At 36.2% G+C, this 16,929-nt stretch overlaps 1 protein-coding gene across 4 annotated transcripts in view; it reads left to right on the top strand.

Moving 5' to 3' along the window:
- The window catches only part of Eps15 (epidermal growth factor receptor pathway substrate 15), a gene marked incomplete at its 5' end in the record, with an annotated part of 118,529 nt that overhangs the window by 25,392 nt on the left and 76,208 nt on the right, over positions 1–16,929 (top strand). For all 4 annotated transcript variants that reach the window (XM_013521700.1, XM_013521701.1, XM_005398604.2 and 1 more), the window contains 2 exon segments: positions 1,480–1,636; positions 7,201–7,286. In XM_013521700.1, coding sequence (XP_013377154.1) covers positions 1,480–1,636; positions 7,201–7,286 — 243 coding nt within the window.

Consider the following 16,929-nt stretch of genomic DNA (forward strand, 5'->3'; position numbering starts at 1 on the left):
ATACTAATAAAATAAAAAATAAAACGAAATTTTAAGGGAGAATTCATATATCTGAAATTTAAATAACATAAAGAACATCTTTAGTTATACCTACCCCATTTTATAGGATATATGTGTACTTCTACACCTTTACATAACACACTCGGTCATTAAAAAAGAGAAACCTTAAGTGTCTTTAATGAATTGCACTTTAAATATGATAAATATGAAAATTCTTTGTAGTATGCCTGTTACCAATACAGCTACCTTATACCATAGCTTATTTTGAGAGTTTCAAGAGACAGTGAAGATCAAAAGTAAAACCACATTGTTGCAAAGCCAAACTTTAAAGAACAGAAGAAGATAGTAGGTTTTCCTTAAAAGGGAGAAGTACCATGTCTTGAGAGAGATTAAACATGATAACTGGATGCTAACTGGGATATTGGGTGCTACTTTTGAGTACCCAGATTAGGCACTGTACTCCATAAAGGCAGCTCTCACAGAGGATCTTGGCACCATACCCAGACTTTTATTTTTTCTGTCTTTTTGAGATAGGGTCTCAGTATACAGTTAAGGCTGACCTTGAACTCACTTTGTAACCCAAGCTGTCCTCAAACTCACAGTGATCCTCCTGCTTCAGCCTCTGGAGTGCTGAGATTACAGGTGTTCGCTACCACACCCTGCTACCCAGACTTTTAACATATTTTGTCTTTAATTCTTACAATTGCCTCCCAAGGTAGGCATTATCTCTGCTTTATAGATGAAGAAACTAAGCCCTGAGGAACTTAAAAATTTGGATCAGGTCATAAGGAAGAAATAAGTAGAAAAGCTGCAATTCAAATTGTATTTAGTACCATAACCTGTAGTTTTTTCATCAGGACACATTGGTTTTCAGAGAATTAAACAAATCACACTTCAGAAAGCTGAGGTTTAAAAATCAAAAAGAAAAAAGTGAAAAAGAAAGTTGAATGAGATGCTGGTTTTTCAAGGGATTTTGTGAAGCTTCCCAGATTGCTGCCTTCTCCTTAAATGTGATCTCCATTTGCAGCTGTTCTTTCTGCTTTGGCTTAGTGATCCTTGTATCGTCCTGTGCCAAAAATTGCAGGAAACAGGCTGACACAGATGTTTTTGCTTGCTTTAGAATTATTACAGTGCCACCAGTGAACGAAATTTGTTGAGACATAGGTTTCACCTTTACATCTTTTAACATTAAAAATTTGAGGAGTAGGGAATGTTGAGATTCATTGGTCACAACTTTTATTTTGTAGTGGTCTTGGAAATTGATTAGAAAAGCAGATTAGATGCTAATCTGCACCAGGGTGACCCTTCCCTTTTTACCATTTTAATTGATTTATCTCTTCTAATAGTTGGGTGAGTTTTGGACAAGCTGCAAATTGGTATGACTCTTTAGTTTAACTGATTATTTTGTATTTTTTTCTTCTAGATATTTAGGATGGTTGTTGTAGCATTTATATATGTTCATTTTGCTTATTTGTACAGGGCATTATGTGACACAAAAGACTGTGGGAAGCTTTCAAAGGATCAGTTTGCGTTGGCTTTTCACTTAATCAATCAAAAGTTAATAAAAGGCATTGATCCTCCTCACATTCTTACTCCCGAGATGATTCCACCATCAGATAGGATGACTTCACAAAAGGTAAGGTAACTTAAAACCTGAATGTGTTAGTAGAAAGGAGCAAGTGCTGTGTCAAATGAGAGCTGATTTAGATGGGGTAATAATGCAGAAGGTGTGTCTGGCTAGGAGCAGAGCAGTACACCATTTGTGGTTTAGTTTGTACCTATAAATATGCTCACATGCCTTGTATAACATTGTTGCTCTGCTTCTTGTTTATCTCACTGTTCATAATGCATACGGGAACTATATTTTTTCTTAAATTGGAAAAATGTGGTGTTATGTTTTCCTTCATGAATTTGTGAATTTTTTTTTTTTTTTTTTTGTGGTCCCGGAGATCGAACTGGCGACCTTGTACTTGCTAGGCAGGCGCTTATGCCACTGAGCTATATCCCCAACCGAATTTGTGAATTTTTATGAATACAGTGTAAAAGTTAAACTGTAGGAATTAAATTATTGTGTTCATTTGATCTTTCATTCTTATAGAATAACAGTATAAATTTGAAAACAAAATCTAGGTCATGATGATTGCTTAGTGTCAATTTTATGTATTAAAAAAAAGCCCTTAAGAACAACACTGTAATGAGGATACATTTGTGTGAGACTTTTGCTTCAGATGACCTTTCATTCCTGAGTGTACAGCTAAACTTCATATTTGAATAGCTAGAAGCAAGTTTTAGTTACTTTGGGTTTGGGGTCAGCAGTAGGAATTGTCAAAACTACATCACTTTCATCATGGTGTTCCTTGATTTTTCTCTCTCGTGTAGAAACCCTTCCTACTATAGTGCACTTATGTCATCTTGGCCTTAAATAGACCTTTTTTTTTTTTGTCTTTTTGAGACAGGGTCTTGCTATGCAGTTCAGGCTGGCTTTGAGCTCACTTTGTAGCCCAGGCTGGCCTCGAACTCACAACAATCCTCCTGCCTCAACCTCCCAAGTGCTGAGATTACCGGCATGAGCTGCCACACCCCCCAGCTAATAGACCTTTAAAACTATATACTTCATTGTCTGTTTCCCTTTAAAAATAAATACTTCAATCTCTGCCCTGGCATGATGTTGTGTGCCTATAGTCCCAGCTCCGAGGCGGGCAGAAATGAGAGGTTTGCTTGAGCCCAGAAGTTTGATGCCAGCCTGGGCAATAATACTGGGAGCTCTGTCTCAGAACAAAACTTTTATCTCTTTAACATCTCCTTTGGCCTACAAAGTAACTATTGGTATGGTGATTCTTCAGGGCTGTATATAATAGTTGTTGTCATATGTGTGTTATGTATGAGGACCTCTCTCTTTCAAATATCAATAGAATATTTTGGTTTTGCATTAATTTTTTAACAGGTTTTTTAAAATCCCATTTTAACAAAACTAGTAAAACTCAAAACCATTTTTTCCAAGTAGAATTTACTGCCACCAGGTATAGGGAGTTCCTTATACAAGTTAACAGGTTCCCAACCAGGTCCCATGCCTCTGGATAGGACAGTCATGCATGTACCACCAGGGGTTCAAAGCACCTGGCAGAAGATATGTGAGGTATAGCCCCATTGTGAACATGTTAAAGTTCTTATTTTTAATAAAATAAATATTTAATTATAAGCTTTCTGAGGTTTTTTTTATAGGGAGGGTCACTTTGTGAATTTTTAAAGATCCTTTGTGATATATGACATAGGCTCTCTTAGGTTGTAGAGAAGGCTGGCAGTGATGCCATGAGAAAGATAAAGATTCCTGGCCTACAAAGTTTAAGTTCCTAATGGTGCTGATGCATTTAACAGACACAGGAACAAGCTGTACTCTAATTCTACAAAGCCATAAATTTTGTATATAAATTACATCTAAGTGGAGAACATATTACTGGATTTGTTTTTATGCCCTCTACTGTGTAACTGTATCTTGTTTATGAAATACTTTGCTGTTTCATCCTTTTATTTTTGGTACTGGAAATTGAACTGATGACCTTGTGCTTTCCAGGCAGGCACTCTGCTGCTGAGCTATATCCCTGGCCCCTCACTTTTTACCTCTATAGACTTTTCTTCCCTTACCTTCTGCATTTGATAACCGACAGAGACTCCCATCAACATGGATTACACATCATAACAGAGATTTCTAGAGCAAATTATATGTGTTCATTGAAGTGTTTTTAGTGTTTGTAGACACTTGAAGTTGCGTCTGGTGTACAGAGTTTTTAATTTAGTAGATTTCTGTGGTATTCATTTACTAGAACAGACACTTTTGTCTTTGTGTCAAGTATTGTATTATTCATTGAGATGGAATCTTATCTCTGTTGTCTTATCAAGTAACCAAAATTTTTTAACTTAATGGAATTTTATCTCTGTTGTCTTATCAATTAACCAAAAATTTTAACTTCAAAAATTAAAACTTGAATTTATCTTTTTAGATAATCTCTTTTCTCCTTATAATCTGATTTTTTTTAAAGTACTGCAAAAAAATTTTTTTTGGCAGCTTTGACTAATCCTTTTTTTGAATGCTTCCTTTTGAATGTTTCCTTTCTATGTTTTTTCTAGTTTGAACTATTTTTTCTATTCTGCAGCACTCTGCTTTTTGCCTTTCTTGTGCTGTCAGTTTCTTAACTCTGCTCTCTGTCAGGCTTAGAGCTTTCTCTTAAGCTTTTTTTTTTTTTTTTTTTTTTTTTACACATACGTTTTGAAATTAGAGTTTTTTTTTTTTAATGCAGTAAGATTGAGGAAAGAACATACCTAAACAGCATGCTTTTGTCACATGTCACTTGGTCCTTGTATATATTTCAGCTTGCCTTCTTTGGGCTCTTTGATCCACTTACAGTCACCAAAGCAGAATTTTTGTGTAATGCACAAAACAGAGAGACAGAGAAAATATTTTGAAAGAAGGGAATATGCTTGTTTTTTCTCTGTATGCCTTTACATACTGTATGTAACGTTAGCTGAGCTTTTTCTATGCTTCCTGGTTAGTTACATGCCATTTTAGTCATTTAGGGTATTACTTTCTAACTTGTTTGAGGTTAAACTAATTTGTCTTACTTTGCCTTCTTGATGATACTTTCGTAGCAAAAACTGTCAAATATGAGTCACTTTTTTAGAGTGACAGAAGAGGTGTGGAAATCATGTGCTTTTGGGACACTTGCACCTCTGATAGCAAATTTCTCAGTAGCTCTTAAGTGATAGAAGTTACTGTTGATGATAAAAGTGAGACCGTGTGCTATTTTTTCATTTTGTTCCTCTGTCTAGCTGTCTGGGCAAGTTCAGCATATAGATCAAGTTAAAACAGAGTTAAAATTGTAGTGAGTAAATGTCACATTCAGAAACCTACTTTAAACTTTCTAATTTAATACAGCATTATTAAGGGCCACTATATCAGTGGAGTACAATAAAACAGAAAGAGGTATATTTCATAGAAATCTCAGTTCAGCCAGGTATGGTGACACAGATATGTAATCCTAGCATTCTGGGAAGCTGAGGCAGTAGGATTCTAAGTTTGAACCCAACCTGGGCAATTTAGCGATTATTGAGACTCTGTTTTAAATGAAAAAGGGTTTTAGGGGATAGTTTACAAGGGAATTTAGCTCTATATAAATGCCGTAGGTTCAGTCCCCAGTACCAGCCCCCTGCAACCAAAAAACAAAGTAAAGCCTTGCCAAAAAACCCTGTAATTAACATAAAATTGCAAGTTATTAATTAAATTCTAAGTGATTTTTTATATTGATGTTCAAAACAAAAGCTTAGTATTAAAAATGCAGTGTGGTATAAAAAATATAGAAAGACTCATTTGTCAGATTTTATTGATGTATATGTTTATCAGATATACTTTTAGCATAATGGCTTCATTTACCTTAAGTGACTTTTGACATGCATAGTATAAAATGGCAGTTGAGAAGACTTTTGATGAAGCTCCTGTTAGCTCGGTTTAACTTTGAGCAGTCATTTAATGTGTTTTCTCAGACCTAAAGTGGAGTTAGTAATACCTGCACTACTTAATGACCCACTTTTCAGATTAGTTTTGAGAATTGCCTAATGGATTGACAGTACTTACCAAATTATAAATGACCATATATATGCAAAGAGATGGGCTATTGGGAATGCTTAGGTTTTTTTCTGTTCTGCAAATTGCTGACATACATTAAATATATATAACATAAGTTTTAGAACTACTAAGTTTTATCTTCTACTAATAAGGCCATCAGTTGATCAGGCCTCTATTTTAACATTTCCAGAAGGTGATTATTTTATTACTTGTCAGTCTGGTTTTAGCATTGGATATAAATCAAGGATTTGAAAGAGGTTATCATTTTGCCTTGACTTCAGCCAGCTATATACCATATCAGTGATAGTTTACAATGGATAATTATTTCACTTAATTTGTGGAGTGGGTGGGACAGAGATTATCTTCCTATTTTATGGGTGAAGATCATGCAGCTAGTAAAGTAACAGCCCTGAATAAGCCCAAGTAGATTTTCAAACCATAAATGCCACTCAGATCAAATTCAATACCTTCATTATTGAAAGAGAACCATATGTAAAGAATGCCATCTATGAAGACAGCTTTTTACCACAGGTGATATTACTGTTTACTATGGGGTTTTTGATTTTTTTTTTTTTTTTTTTTTTTTTTTTTTTTTGTCTTTTTCCTGCTATGCAGTTCAGGCTGGCCTTGAGCTCACTTTGTGGCCCAGGCTGGTCTTGAACTCACAAAGATTCTCCTGCCTCAGCCTCCCAAATGCTGGGATTACAGGCATGCGCCACCACGCCCACCTTACTGTTTACTATGGAACATGCCTGAAGAGTTGGTTTTACTTTAGACACTAAAAATATTTAGTAAAAGTAAATATTTGTTGAATTGAATTAAATCAACCATCATTATAATTCTGAGATTGAGCAGAATTTATGTACTTATTTTGTGCCAGATGATACACATTGAGATAAATCACTGTCCTTTTCTCTAAGAAATTTATATTTCAGTGGAAGAATTAATTTATAAATCTGATATAGTGGTACCTCAGTCCACAAACTTAATTCTTTCCAAGATTCTGGTCACAAACCGAACTGAATGAGAGCCAGAGCAAATTCAGTGGTTAGATTCAATGTTGACCTTAGAAGAAATGTTATTCATTCTTGTCCAATTTGGTGTGTGACCAGAATCCTAGAAAGAATGGAAAGAATTAAGTTTGTGAACTGAGGTCCACTTTATCTTTTTTTGTTTGTTTTTACAGTGCTGGAAATTGAACCCAGGGCCTAAACATGCTAGGCAAGCGTTATATCCCCCAGCTTTCTGGCGTTTGTTTTATTGCAGATGCTGGAAAGGCTAGGATCAAGTGACAAAGACATTGGGATGGGTGGTTGGGAGTATATATTATAGGGTGTAATATATGTATTATGGGATAACAGGTTTAGAGAATTTAGGGAATTATCTTAGTATATATACAATTACATCTGAGTATATAATTGTATAATTGCACTATGTACTATTTTAGTACATTAATTGAAAGTGTTAGTAATGAAATAAAGTAAGCAATACTTTGTATCTGTGTGTATAGCTTTTAACTTTTTTAGTACTTTGTCATATCATGATTTTATAATAATATATAATTGTGAACTTTTTGTTTTTAGAACATCATAGGATCAAGTCCTGTTGCAGATTTCTCTGCTATTAAGGAGCTAGATACCCTTAACAATGAAATAGTTGACCTGCAGAGGTAAGTAAAATAAAATTACAGCTGACTTCGCATATATATAAACACATACAGTATATATGTGCATGGCATATGAATGTACGTGTGCAGATATAAGTAAACACACACACCTGCAGTCACTCTTTTGTTTCTAATGCATATTTTGGTAAATTCTACTTTGTTGAGTCACACAGTTCTACTTAAATGGAATTGGTATAATTTATTTCATCAAATATAAGGCAACCTCTAATAGCAATGTGCTATTTTTTTATGTATCACTGAAAAAATACCCAGTAACTACAACCTGTGACATTGATTGTATTCTTTGACTTCAGATAGGGGAAAAAAATGTGTATCTTTGAAATAATAGTTTTTCTTTAAATATTTGAATTAAAGATTAGGGCAGCATTTAAAAATATATTTTATGGAAAGAATGTTAAATGCAGACATTGTGCCAGGTGTATTCAGAACTATTATTTGATCCTTTTAAAGACTGTGACTTGAGTGAGGCAGTGCTCGTCTTGTTTTTATAGGTGAGGAAGTTAAGGTACTCAGATAATTTTGCCCAAAGGCACACAAACCTGTCACCTATAGAGCTTATATTGGAAACCAGCACTATTTGATTCTAGTTGAATCTTCTTTCTCTTACAAAGGTTAATACATAGAACCTGTGCAAATACAATTAAATTTCAATCTGAGTACAGCAGCTATTATTGATATTTTCTAAATACAGTACTCTTGTTTCCTGATACTTTCATATTCATTATAAAAACTAACTTCCCAAAATTATTTTTTATAAGATGAGACCACTTTTCTATCTACAGGACACTGGATTTAATATTTTGTATTTATACCAACCTTTTTTTTTTTTTACACTTTACAGCTCTTGGGAGCAAATAATGGCTGATACTTCGTTTTACTGATAGTATTGATGCATTAGGAGATCAAATGACTTACCTGGTTTACATGGCAAAAAGTTGGCAATGATCTTAACCTCATCTGTGAAACTGTTGAGGTTATAGGAGAGAAATGTAATGATTAGAATTCTTTTAGTTGCAAGAAGTCAACCCTAACTACCTTAAGTGAAAGTGAATTTATTGATTGGTGAAACTAAAACATTTTCATGATAGAGATGACTTAGCCACTTACCAGTCCAATTATTTAAATAGAGGATGGTGAAAAATTGTATGTTTTTTCATTAATTTTTATAAGATAATTTAATATAAAGATGAATTTTATCAAATTCATTTAATAATTTTTCTGTGTATGGTGTGTCTTAAAACATTCAATACACCACACAATGTTACAATCTGGATAGTAGTATCTAGTCCTTTTCCAAATTCTTTTTGCTTTATTGTCTTTCTTTGAACAGCACACTTTACATTGTTATATTGGGCTTTCCTTTTTTCTGTGGGTAATATAATATCAATAAAATGCCTACCCACTAAATGTAATGGTGCAGACGTCAATGATGGACGTCCTGCTTGGCATTTCAATATTTCCTATTTTTCAATTATTTAGTCTATTAGACTTAATCTTAGTAGAAAATGACTTTTTGAACCCCCTTGTTTTGAATAGATAAGAAATGAGATCCATACTGTTTGTCTTTCTGTTTCATAACACAGACATTTTCTCTGATATGCTAACATTTCTCCCTTTTTCAGTTTTTTCTTTTGCAGATCTTTTTGGCACTTCCTTTCTGTTCAGTCTCAGCATCCCAAACATGTCCATTTCATATTTAAAAGAATATCACCGAATTCTGGAGAAGTATAAAAATTTTATCTAAAGTACTTAAGAGTTTTAATAGAGTGTAGCACAAAATTATATGTTGTTTTTACAAATAAAATAAACACGAATTAAGGAAAATAACCAGAACTTATTACTAGATTTCACTAGAAACAAACATCAAAGGGGAATGCAATGTTCTAAAAAAAAAAAAAAATGTGCAAAAAAATAGTTACTGTAAAACAACAGAGGAATGAATTTATCTCCTATAAACAAGAATCATCTGTTTGAAATGACATCTGCCTGAGCTATGCTTGGGACAGCCAGTACATAAACAAATGCATTAACCCCAAGTACCTCTCAGAGTTAACTGTTACGGGGTTAAGGTGTAGCTTGATACTGAGGCCTGAATGATATAATCAGTTTTCTCTGTCTCTCTCTGTGTCTGTGTGTCTGTGTCTTTTTTCTTTCTTTCTTTTGAGACAGGGCCTGGCTATGTAGTTCAGGCTGGCCTTGAACTCATGGCAGTCCTCCTGCCTCAGCCTCCCCAGTGCTGGGTTTATAGATATGCACCACCATACCTGGGCTCTTCATTTGTTGTTTGCATTTCTACTGGATTAATTCCATTGTCTGATAAACTTTCCCCTCATGTTGGCAAGAGGGCTATAAAACATCTAGCTTCAAGTGCTTATAATTTCAAGTTTAGTGGAGAGTCCTTCTCTTGGCAGTTCATGAGAAAGTCCTGAGATTGAATTTCTTTGGCTTGGCTTAGGATCATGCCCACCCATGAGCCATTCAGTGGCCAGGGGTACATAGGTTATTGATCTGTCATGAACGCCATCATGGGAATGAGTGAGGGCCCTTTGGCACCAAGACCACAGAAGGAGGGAGTTTCTATAAATGGCAGTCGGAGAGTGTTGCCAGAAAGAGGAATGAATTCTGGGAGGCGCATGTCTTCCACAGGCACTGTCACTTGAAATATACAGTAATTTCAGTGATCAACCTTGGTATCATGTATCTCTTTGAATACTATGATTTGACAGCCTATAAATTTAGACTGTACACCTTTTTAAATGCCATTGCTTCATTTTGAACGTATCTGTCTTATACAAAATGTGACCAAATTCTTTCTTAATATTTGAACATTGCCCTTTTTTTGAAACATAAAACCTATAATATTGGAATCCCAGAAAGTTAAAAAAAAAACAACTGCTTGGAAATCAAATAATTCAGTTAAGTTACTTGTGGGTAAAAATGCAATCTAAAGTCAGAAATCAGGTTAGAGATAGTGCTGGTATCAAAATCAGATTGGGCAAGTTCAGTGTTCTTTCTTTTATACATGTCTGCCACTCATTAAGATTTAAACATGTTTGACTTTAGTTTGAAACAAAAGAAGTACATATTTAGGGGGCTAGGGATTAAGCTCAGCAGCACAGTGCCTGCCTGGCAAGTGCAAGGTCATGAGTTCGATTCCTGGTACCGGAAGAAAAACAAAAAACAAAACAAACCAAAAAAAAAAAAAAAGAAGTACATATTTAGTTACTAAGTCTGTAGTGGTATTTAAACTTTTCAGTTTCACATGGTCCATAAATAGTTCATAAACATTTTTGCCCTTCTTGTATAAATTTTTATAGTAGCTAGATTTACAAATACTTGGCTGCATGCTGGTCAAGCCCTAACATAGATGCACATCCACAGTGTTCTAGAACTTGCTTCCTTGACTTCCACATATATTTACCATATAAAATGTTTTTCTCATGAGTTTTAATAGGAATTGGAGTATCATAGATAATAGCTTTTGCCTTTGCATCATTTGTAATATGTTACATTTTGGTCAGTGAAGCTTTCAACAACTTTCTACTAACCACTGTACCAGTGACAGTCTTGTATAGTGAATGACAGCTGCTTAAGAAGAAAGAGCATACCTAACATTTTGTGACTATCGTATTATGAAAGCTAAGGGTTTCTAAACCTCGTTAGTTTTTAGGCCATACTCATACTTTATAAATGTGTAGTGTGTTTATACATGAGTTGCCATTTGTAAAAATGTTTTCTCTAGGCCTTTTTTTAAAGGTGAGATCTGTAGTGCAGGCAGTCTTCTATCATCTGTCAGGTCTAGTAACAGTATAATGAGACTCATCTACCTGTGCTGAAATTGTGGTTGTTGTTAAAATTCACTTTTATTATTATTAGGTCACTAAGTCTTCAAGGTATTACATTGTAAACCCTGGCTTTCATTTCTGTGAATAACAGGCTTTTATTTTCAGTGTAATGTTCCTACTCTTCAGCCTTTAAATCTTGTATTAATACATCAGAATGTGGTTTGTATGACTAAAAAACAGGAAAAAAGAATTTAAAGAGATTTTGTTTATGGCATTTACTAAATTGTTATTTGACAGATTAGGCATTCCTTTGTTGGTTTTGAGATAAAGAGATTTAATTTTAGTACAGAGACCAAACCTATAAAGAAACAGTAGTCATCATCATGGCTGTGTAGTGAGCATTTTACAGTATAGTATTGTCTCCCTTGATGGTTATAATACATACTTTAAAAATTTGGGAAATACAGGAAAACCCAGTGAAAAACTAAATGTTTCTTAGAATAAATAATACTTTGTTTTCAGCATCAAAAACCAGTGGGAATACTGAAAGCTATATATACATGGCAGTTAATTGGGTAAAGTGTTTTTTGTTGTATAGTTCACAAGATTTTTTTTTCTAGAAAAAAGTATAAAACAGAGTTTGAGACAGAATACCTTTAACTTGAAGGAAAAGCTATAGCTGTGGTAGAACATTCTCATCAAATACCTGGATCTTGTGTCAGTGCTTAAGATCTTTATTCTTCATTGTCTCCTATTTTCATCAGGTTTTTATCAGGACATTCTAATCTGTTGACCTATATTTCCTTTTCTCAGGGGCAGCACCATTTATTTAGTTACTGAAGCTAGACACCAAAAACTTTTTTCTCTCTCCTGTTTATTCTGCCTTTAAAATCTCTAGAGTTCATTGCTGCCTTCCCATCTCCTTTGCCTGAATAACTTGTCCTTTAAGTCTCACTATCAGCGTGATTTCCTCTGAGAGGGGAAGCCTTTCTTGACAAGTTTAACTCGCGATCTTCCTACTCTTCAAATCTTACTTAAGGGCTTACATTTACAACTGTTACAGCATCTGTCCCCCTCTCTCCCTGCCTCCCTTCTTGCCCTCTCTCTCCCTCTTCTTCTGCCTTTCTTTTACTTTCTCTGTCTCATTGCACCTTCTTCCCTCCCTTCTTTCCTTTCCTCCCTCCCTCCCTCTCCCCCTCCCTCTTTACCCTCTCCTTGTTTCCCTTCTTTCCTTTTTCTCTTCTTCCTCCCCTCCTTCCTCCTCCCTCGATTGAGCCCAGTGGCTTTGCACTGAGCTATATGCCTGGCCCTTTTCTTATTTTTTATTTTGAGACAGACTCTTGTTTTACTAAGTGGCTGGGTTGCCTCAACTGGCTCAAAGTCCTGGGATTACAGATGTGCACCGCCGCACCCGCCTACCACACTTTATTATAATGGTCTTTTACTTTGGCTCTCCTACAAGACTGCCTGCTTAACTGTATTGATTACTTGTTCATTGTTACATACTTAGTACTTAGCTTGTACAGTAATAGATTAGAAAAGAATTCATTCAACATTGTTGAAATCTGTCGTCTTTGTTCACCTATTATTTTAGTTTTAGCCTTTACCTTTTTTTTTTTTTCCATGAGACAAGGTCTTGCTTTGTAGTTGAGGTGTGCCTTGAATTTACTGTGTAGCCCAGGTTGGCCTCAAACTCATGGCAGTCCTCTTGCTTCAACTTCCCAAATGCTGTTATTGCGGGCATGTGCGACATGCCTGGTGGAACCTTTACTTCTTACCTGGGTCAGTATTATAAATTCTAATTGGCCCTCTCTTTTGAGTTTTTGTCTCCTTTCTTATGTTATCTGAATTCGAGTTGACTGTAAATACAACTCAGGCCCCTTAGTGACTCCTTGTCCCAAGCTGAATCCAGTTTGCTTTTCTGAGAATGGCGTAAAGGGTTCTGGCTTCATGACGTCCCTTGGCATCATGGCCATTCTTTTGTCTTCACCACCTCCCCCAGTACAGTAAGTCCTGTGATGCTGTTAAGCCTACTGAGAGCAGGCACTGTGTTTGCTCTTCCTACTCCCAGTGCACTAGCCTACCCTTTCGGCTTCCTCTCTTTCCTCAGGCCAATGGTGGTTGTGCTTGTTACCTCTCACCTCAGCATGCCACTACTTTTATTTTTCTATGCCCTGACGGTGCTGTTCTTCTTTGCTGTAAACATCTACTCATGGTTCATGGCCCAGTTTAAATATCATCTCTTCTGTTAAATTTTCCTGAAATCTTAAGATTGTTAGTTGCATTTTTCTTTACTTCCAGAGACTTGATTCCCTTATGATATTGCCATAGTTTTCTGGAGTAATTTATATTTCTTACCTAGGAAATTTTCAGTTCCTTGTGACCAGGACCTACGTTCTACTTACTTTGGTAGGTCTAGAGATTAACATATGCAATACCTGACATCATAGAATCTCAGTATGGATTAGTTGATTAGAGGAGTGAATCAAAGGATGTTATAAAACAACATCACACTACTTTCCAGTCTTACTTCCTACAGAGCTTATGGCAGAATAGAAGCCATACGTTAAATGTTGAAGTGAGACAGAAGAGCTAAATACAGGTTGAGCATCCCTATTCTGACATGATGCTCAAAAAGTTTCAGTTTGGATTTTTGTTTCGTTTTCATTAGTACACATTCGCAGTGCAGAATGATTACATTCATTGTGTACATGTATACAACACATCTCAGTTCTTTTTTCCCCTTCCCTTCTACCCTTCCTTTTTTTTTTTGCTAGCATCAGATTCACTTATAAAGTTGATTATCATACATACAGACTAACAGCCATACTGGTAGGCCACAGAGTTTGGGTTTTGGGACTAGGAAGGCTTAACTGGTAAAGTCTGTATAATTATTTCAAAATCTGAAACATTTCTAGTCTCAAGCATTTCGCATAAGGAATACTCAACTCTAAAATAGCTAATTTTGGAGACTGTAGCAAAAAATTTATATATTAAAGGTTTTTTCTCAATTTTTAAACTGTGATAAATACACATAATGAAATTTTAGCTCTGTGCAGTTCAGTGGTACTAAGTGCATTCGTAATGTTGTACAGCCTTCACCACATCCATTTACAAAATCTTTTTATCTTGTAAAGCAAAAACCTATACCCATTACACAATGACAGCCCCTTCTCTCCTTCCTCTGCAAGCTGCTGGCCACCACCATGCTACTTCCTTTCTATAATTTTGATTACTCTCAAGTACCTCACACAAGTGGGATCAGATAGTGCTATATGTTTGTCTTTTTGTGACTGGCTTATTTCACTTAGTGTAGTGTCCCTCAGGTTCCTCTATGTTCTGTCATATGTCAGTATTTCCTTCTTTTTGAAATTGGATTCGGTTATATATATGTGCCCCATTTTGCTTGCCTATACTTTATTTTTGAGACTGGTTCTCACTGTGTACTTCAGACTGGGCTTAAACTCTCTGTGTAGTCTAGGCTGGCCTTGAACTCATGGAGATCCTCCTGCCTCAGCCTCCTGAGTGCTAGGATTATAGGTGTGTGCCACCGCCTGGCTACATCTGTTGATGTATGGAAATTTGGGTTGCTTCTGTGTTACAGTTATTGTAAGTAATGCTGTGATGAACATGGATATTGAGATAACTTTCTGAGACCCCGCTTTCTGGTTTTTTTGGTAGGGTACATATACTGAAGTGACATTGCTCATATGGTAATTGCAGGCCTATTTTTTATGTTAAGGATTTCCTTTGAGAATCTAATGAAGAGGGTTTTTCCCTGCTCTGAGGAAAAAGAACACTTGTTTCCATTTATTATATTTCCCATGTATTTTAGGAGTCCTAGATCTTTACAAATTGTATATGGACCCACTTTTAAGAACTCTTGCTCTGAAAGCAAAATGCCTCCAAGAGAGAACTTCTTGGGTAGGGGAAAAGGCAAAACATACTGAGAGATTGCTTCATTCACTGGGATGGTGTGGCAGTGGTGAATTATGCTGAAGCAGGAGTTAGTATTTTGTCTTCTGCCAGCTTCTGCTTCCTTCCTGTCTCTGTCGTTTTAGCAAGAACATCAGGAAGTAAAAGCCACATCCTGTCAGGCCAGTTTGTTATCCTGGTTTTCAGAGAGTAAACAGGACAGTTACTGTAATAGACATTGGATATTGTGCTACGCCTTCTTTATATACATTTTCCTGTTGAATTCTTGCAACATACATGAAGAGCAAGAGGAAACGTTAGAGCAAATTTTTATTTCCAAGAAGCTCTCTCTGACATCTACCTCAGATCAGTGAGTGCTCATTTTCCTTCTCTCCAGAGCACTTGTAATACTGAATATATTTCTTTCCCCAGTACGTTCTGAACTCTATATGATGGCAAGGACTTCTTATTTCTAACAAAGCAATATCATATAGAATTTCAGAGCATGGGCTCTATTTATTACTTATTTTTTTTGTGGTATTAAGGATCCTCCTCAGGGGGTGTCTAGCACTGAGCTAGCTACATTCCCATTCACCCTCCATCCCTCCCCTGCTTCTTTGATTTTGTGGTACAACGGATTGAACCCAGGGCCTTCACACTGAGATACTGAGCTACCTCCGAAGCCTGCCTCTTATCTCTGTTTCTGTCTCTGTCTCTCTTTCTCTTTCTCTTTCGTTGTTCTTTTTCTTTTACTACTCTCTTTAAAATAAAAACAAAAACCAAAAAAAGTATTTAACAGAATTCTTAGAACATAGTAATACTCATTATGAGCATTCATCTTTTTCCTTCTTATTCCCAACATATGGGTCATTAATTAGAACACAGGATTTATTGCTCAGTAAATACTGGTGGCCGGGCATGGTGGCACGTGCCTATAATCACAGCACTTGGGAGGCTGAGGCAGGAGGATGTTTGTGAGTTCAAGACCAGCCTGGACTACAAAGTGAGCTCAAGGCCAGCCTGAACTGCATAGCAAGACTCTCTCTCAAAAACAAAACAAAACAATACTGGTGAAGTAGCTAAATGAATTCTCTTTCTCCATTGGAAGAGGGACTAGAACTTTGTAGCCAAGGTACTATGTTCCTAAACATACAGACCTCTTATCTCTTTTTTTTTTTTTTTTCTGGTACCGGGAATTGAACTCAATTGTACTTGCCAGGCAGGTGCTATGCTGCTGAGCTAAATCCCCAGCCCCCCAGATCTCTTATCTCAGTCATATTCAAGAACTCTTTTTTAAAAAAATTTAAGGGCTTTTTTAATGTCTTAGTTTCTTTCCTCATTGCTGAGACAGTATACCCGACCGCCAGAGTTAAGAGAGGAGAGGGTTAGTTGGCTCACAGTTCATATGCGTTTCAGTCCACAGTCAGCTGGCTCCAAGGCAGGGCAGAGGGGCATTGCAGAGGAGAAACAGTCCATGGAAAGTAGGGCAGGCAGAAGGCAGCCAGCAGCAAGTGACAAGTGAGATTCTTTCTGTCCCTCTATAGTTTATCTAGGCTACCTGCCCTTAGGTAGCACTCACACCTAGAACTATGCCAAACTGATCAATAGACTAATTAGTAGTCATACACCCTTTATCCCAGCATCACATACTCTAGATCTAGCCACCTCTGAAAAAGCCCCACCTATGACCATAAGAGGCTTTGAGGAGACATCTAGACACAAGCCATAACACTTCACATACAAGTTTTCTTTAAAAACTATGTTTTGGGTTTAGTTTTGTTCAGTTACCATTACAAATCTGTATCTGGAGAGATCATTGGTTACGGTATCATTGCTCTTTTGCCCACGTGACCCAGTCTGATCTCCTTCTGATTCTGTAAAGGTCTGTGGCACTAACACTAGAAGATCTCAGTATGACTGCCTTA

Source organism: Chinchilla lanigera, unplaced genomic scaffold, assembly GCF_000276665.1.
Source record: "Chinchilla lanigera isolate Chin_1 unplaced genomic scaffold, ChiLan1.0 scaffold00063, whole genome shotgun sequence".
NCBI classification, from domain to species: domain Eukaryota; kingdom Metazoa; phylum Chordata; class Mammalia; order Rodentia; family Chinchillidae; genus Chinchilla; species Chinchilla lanigera.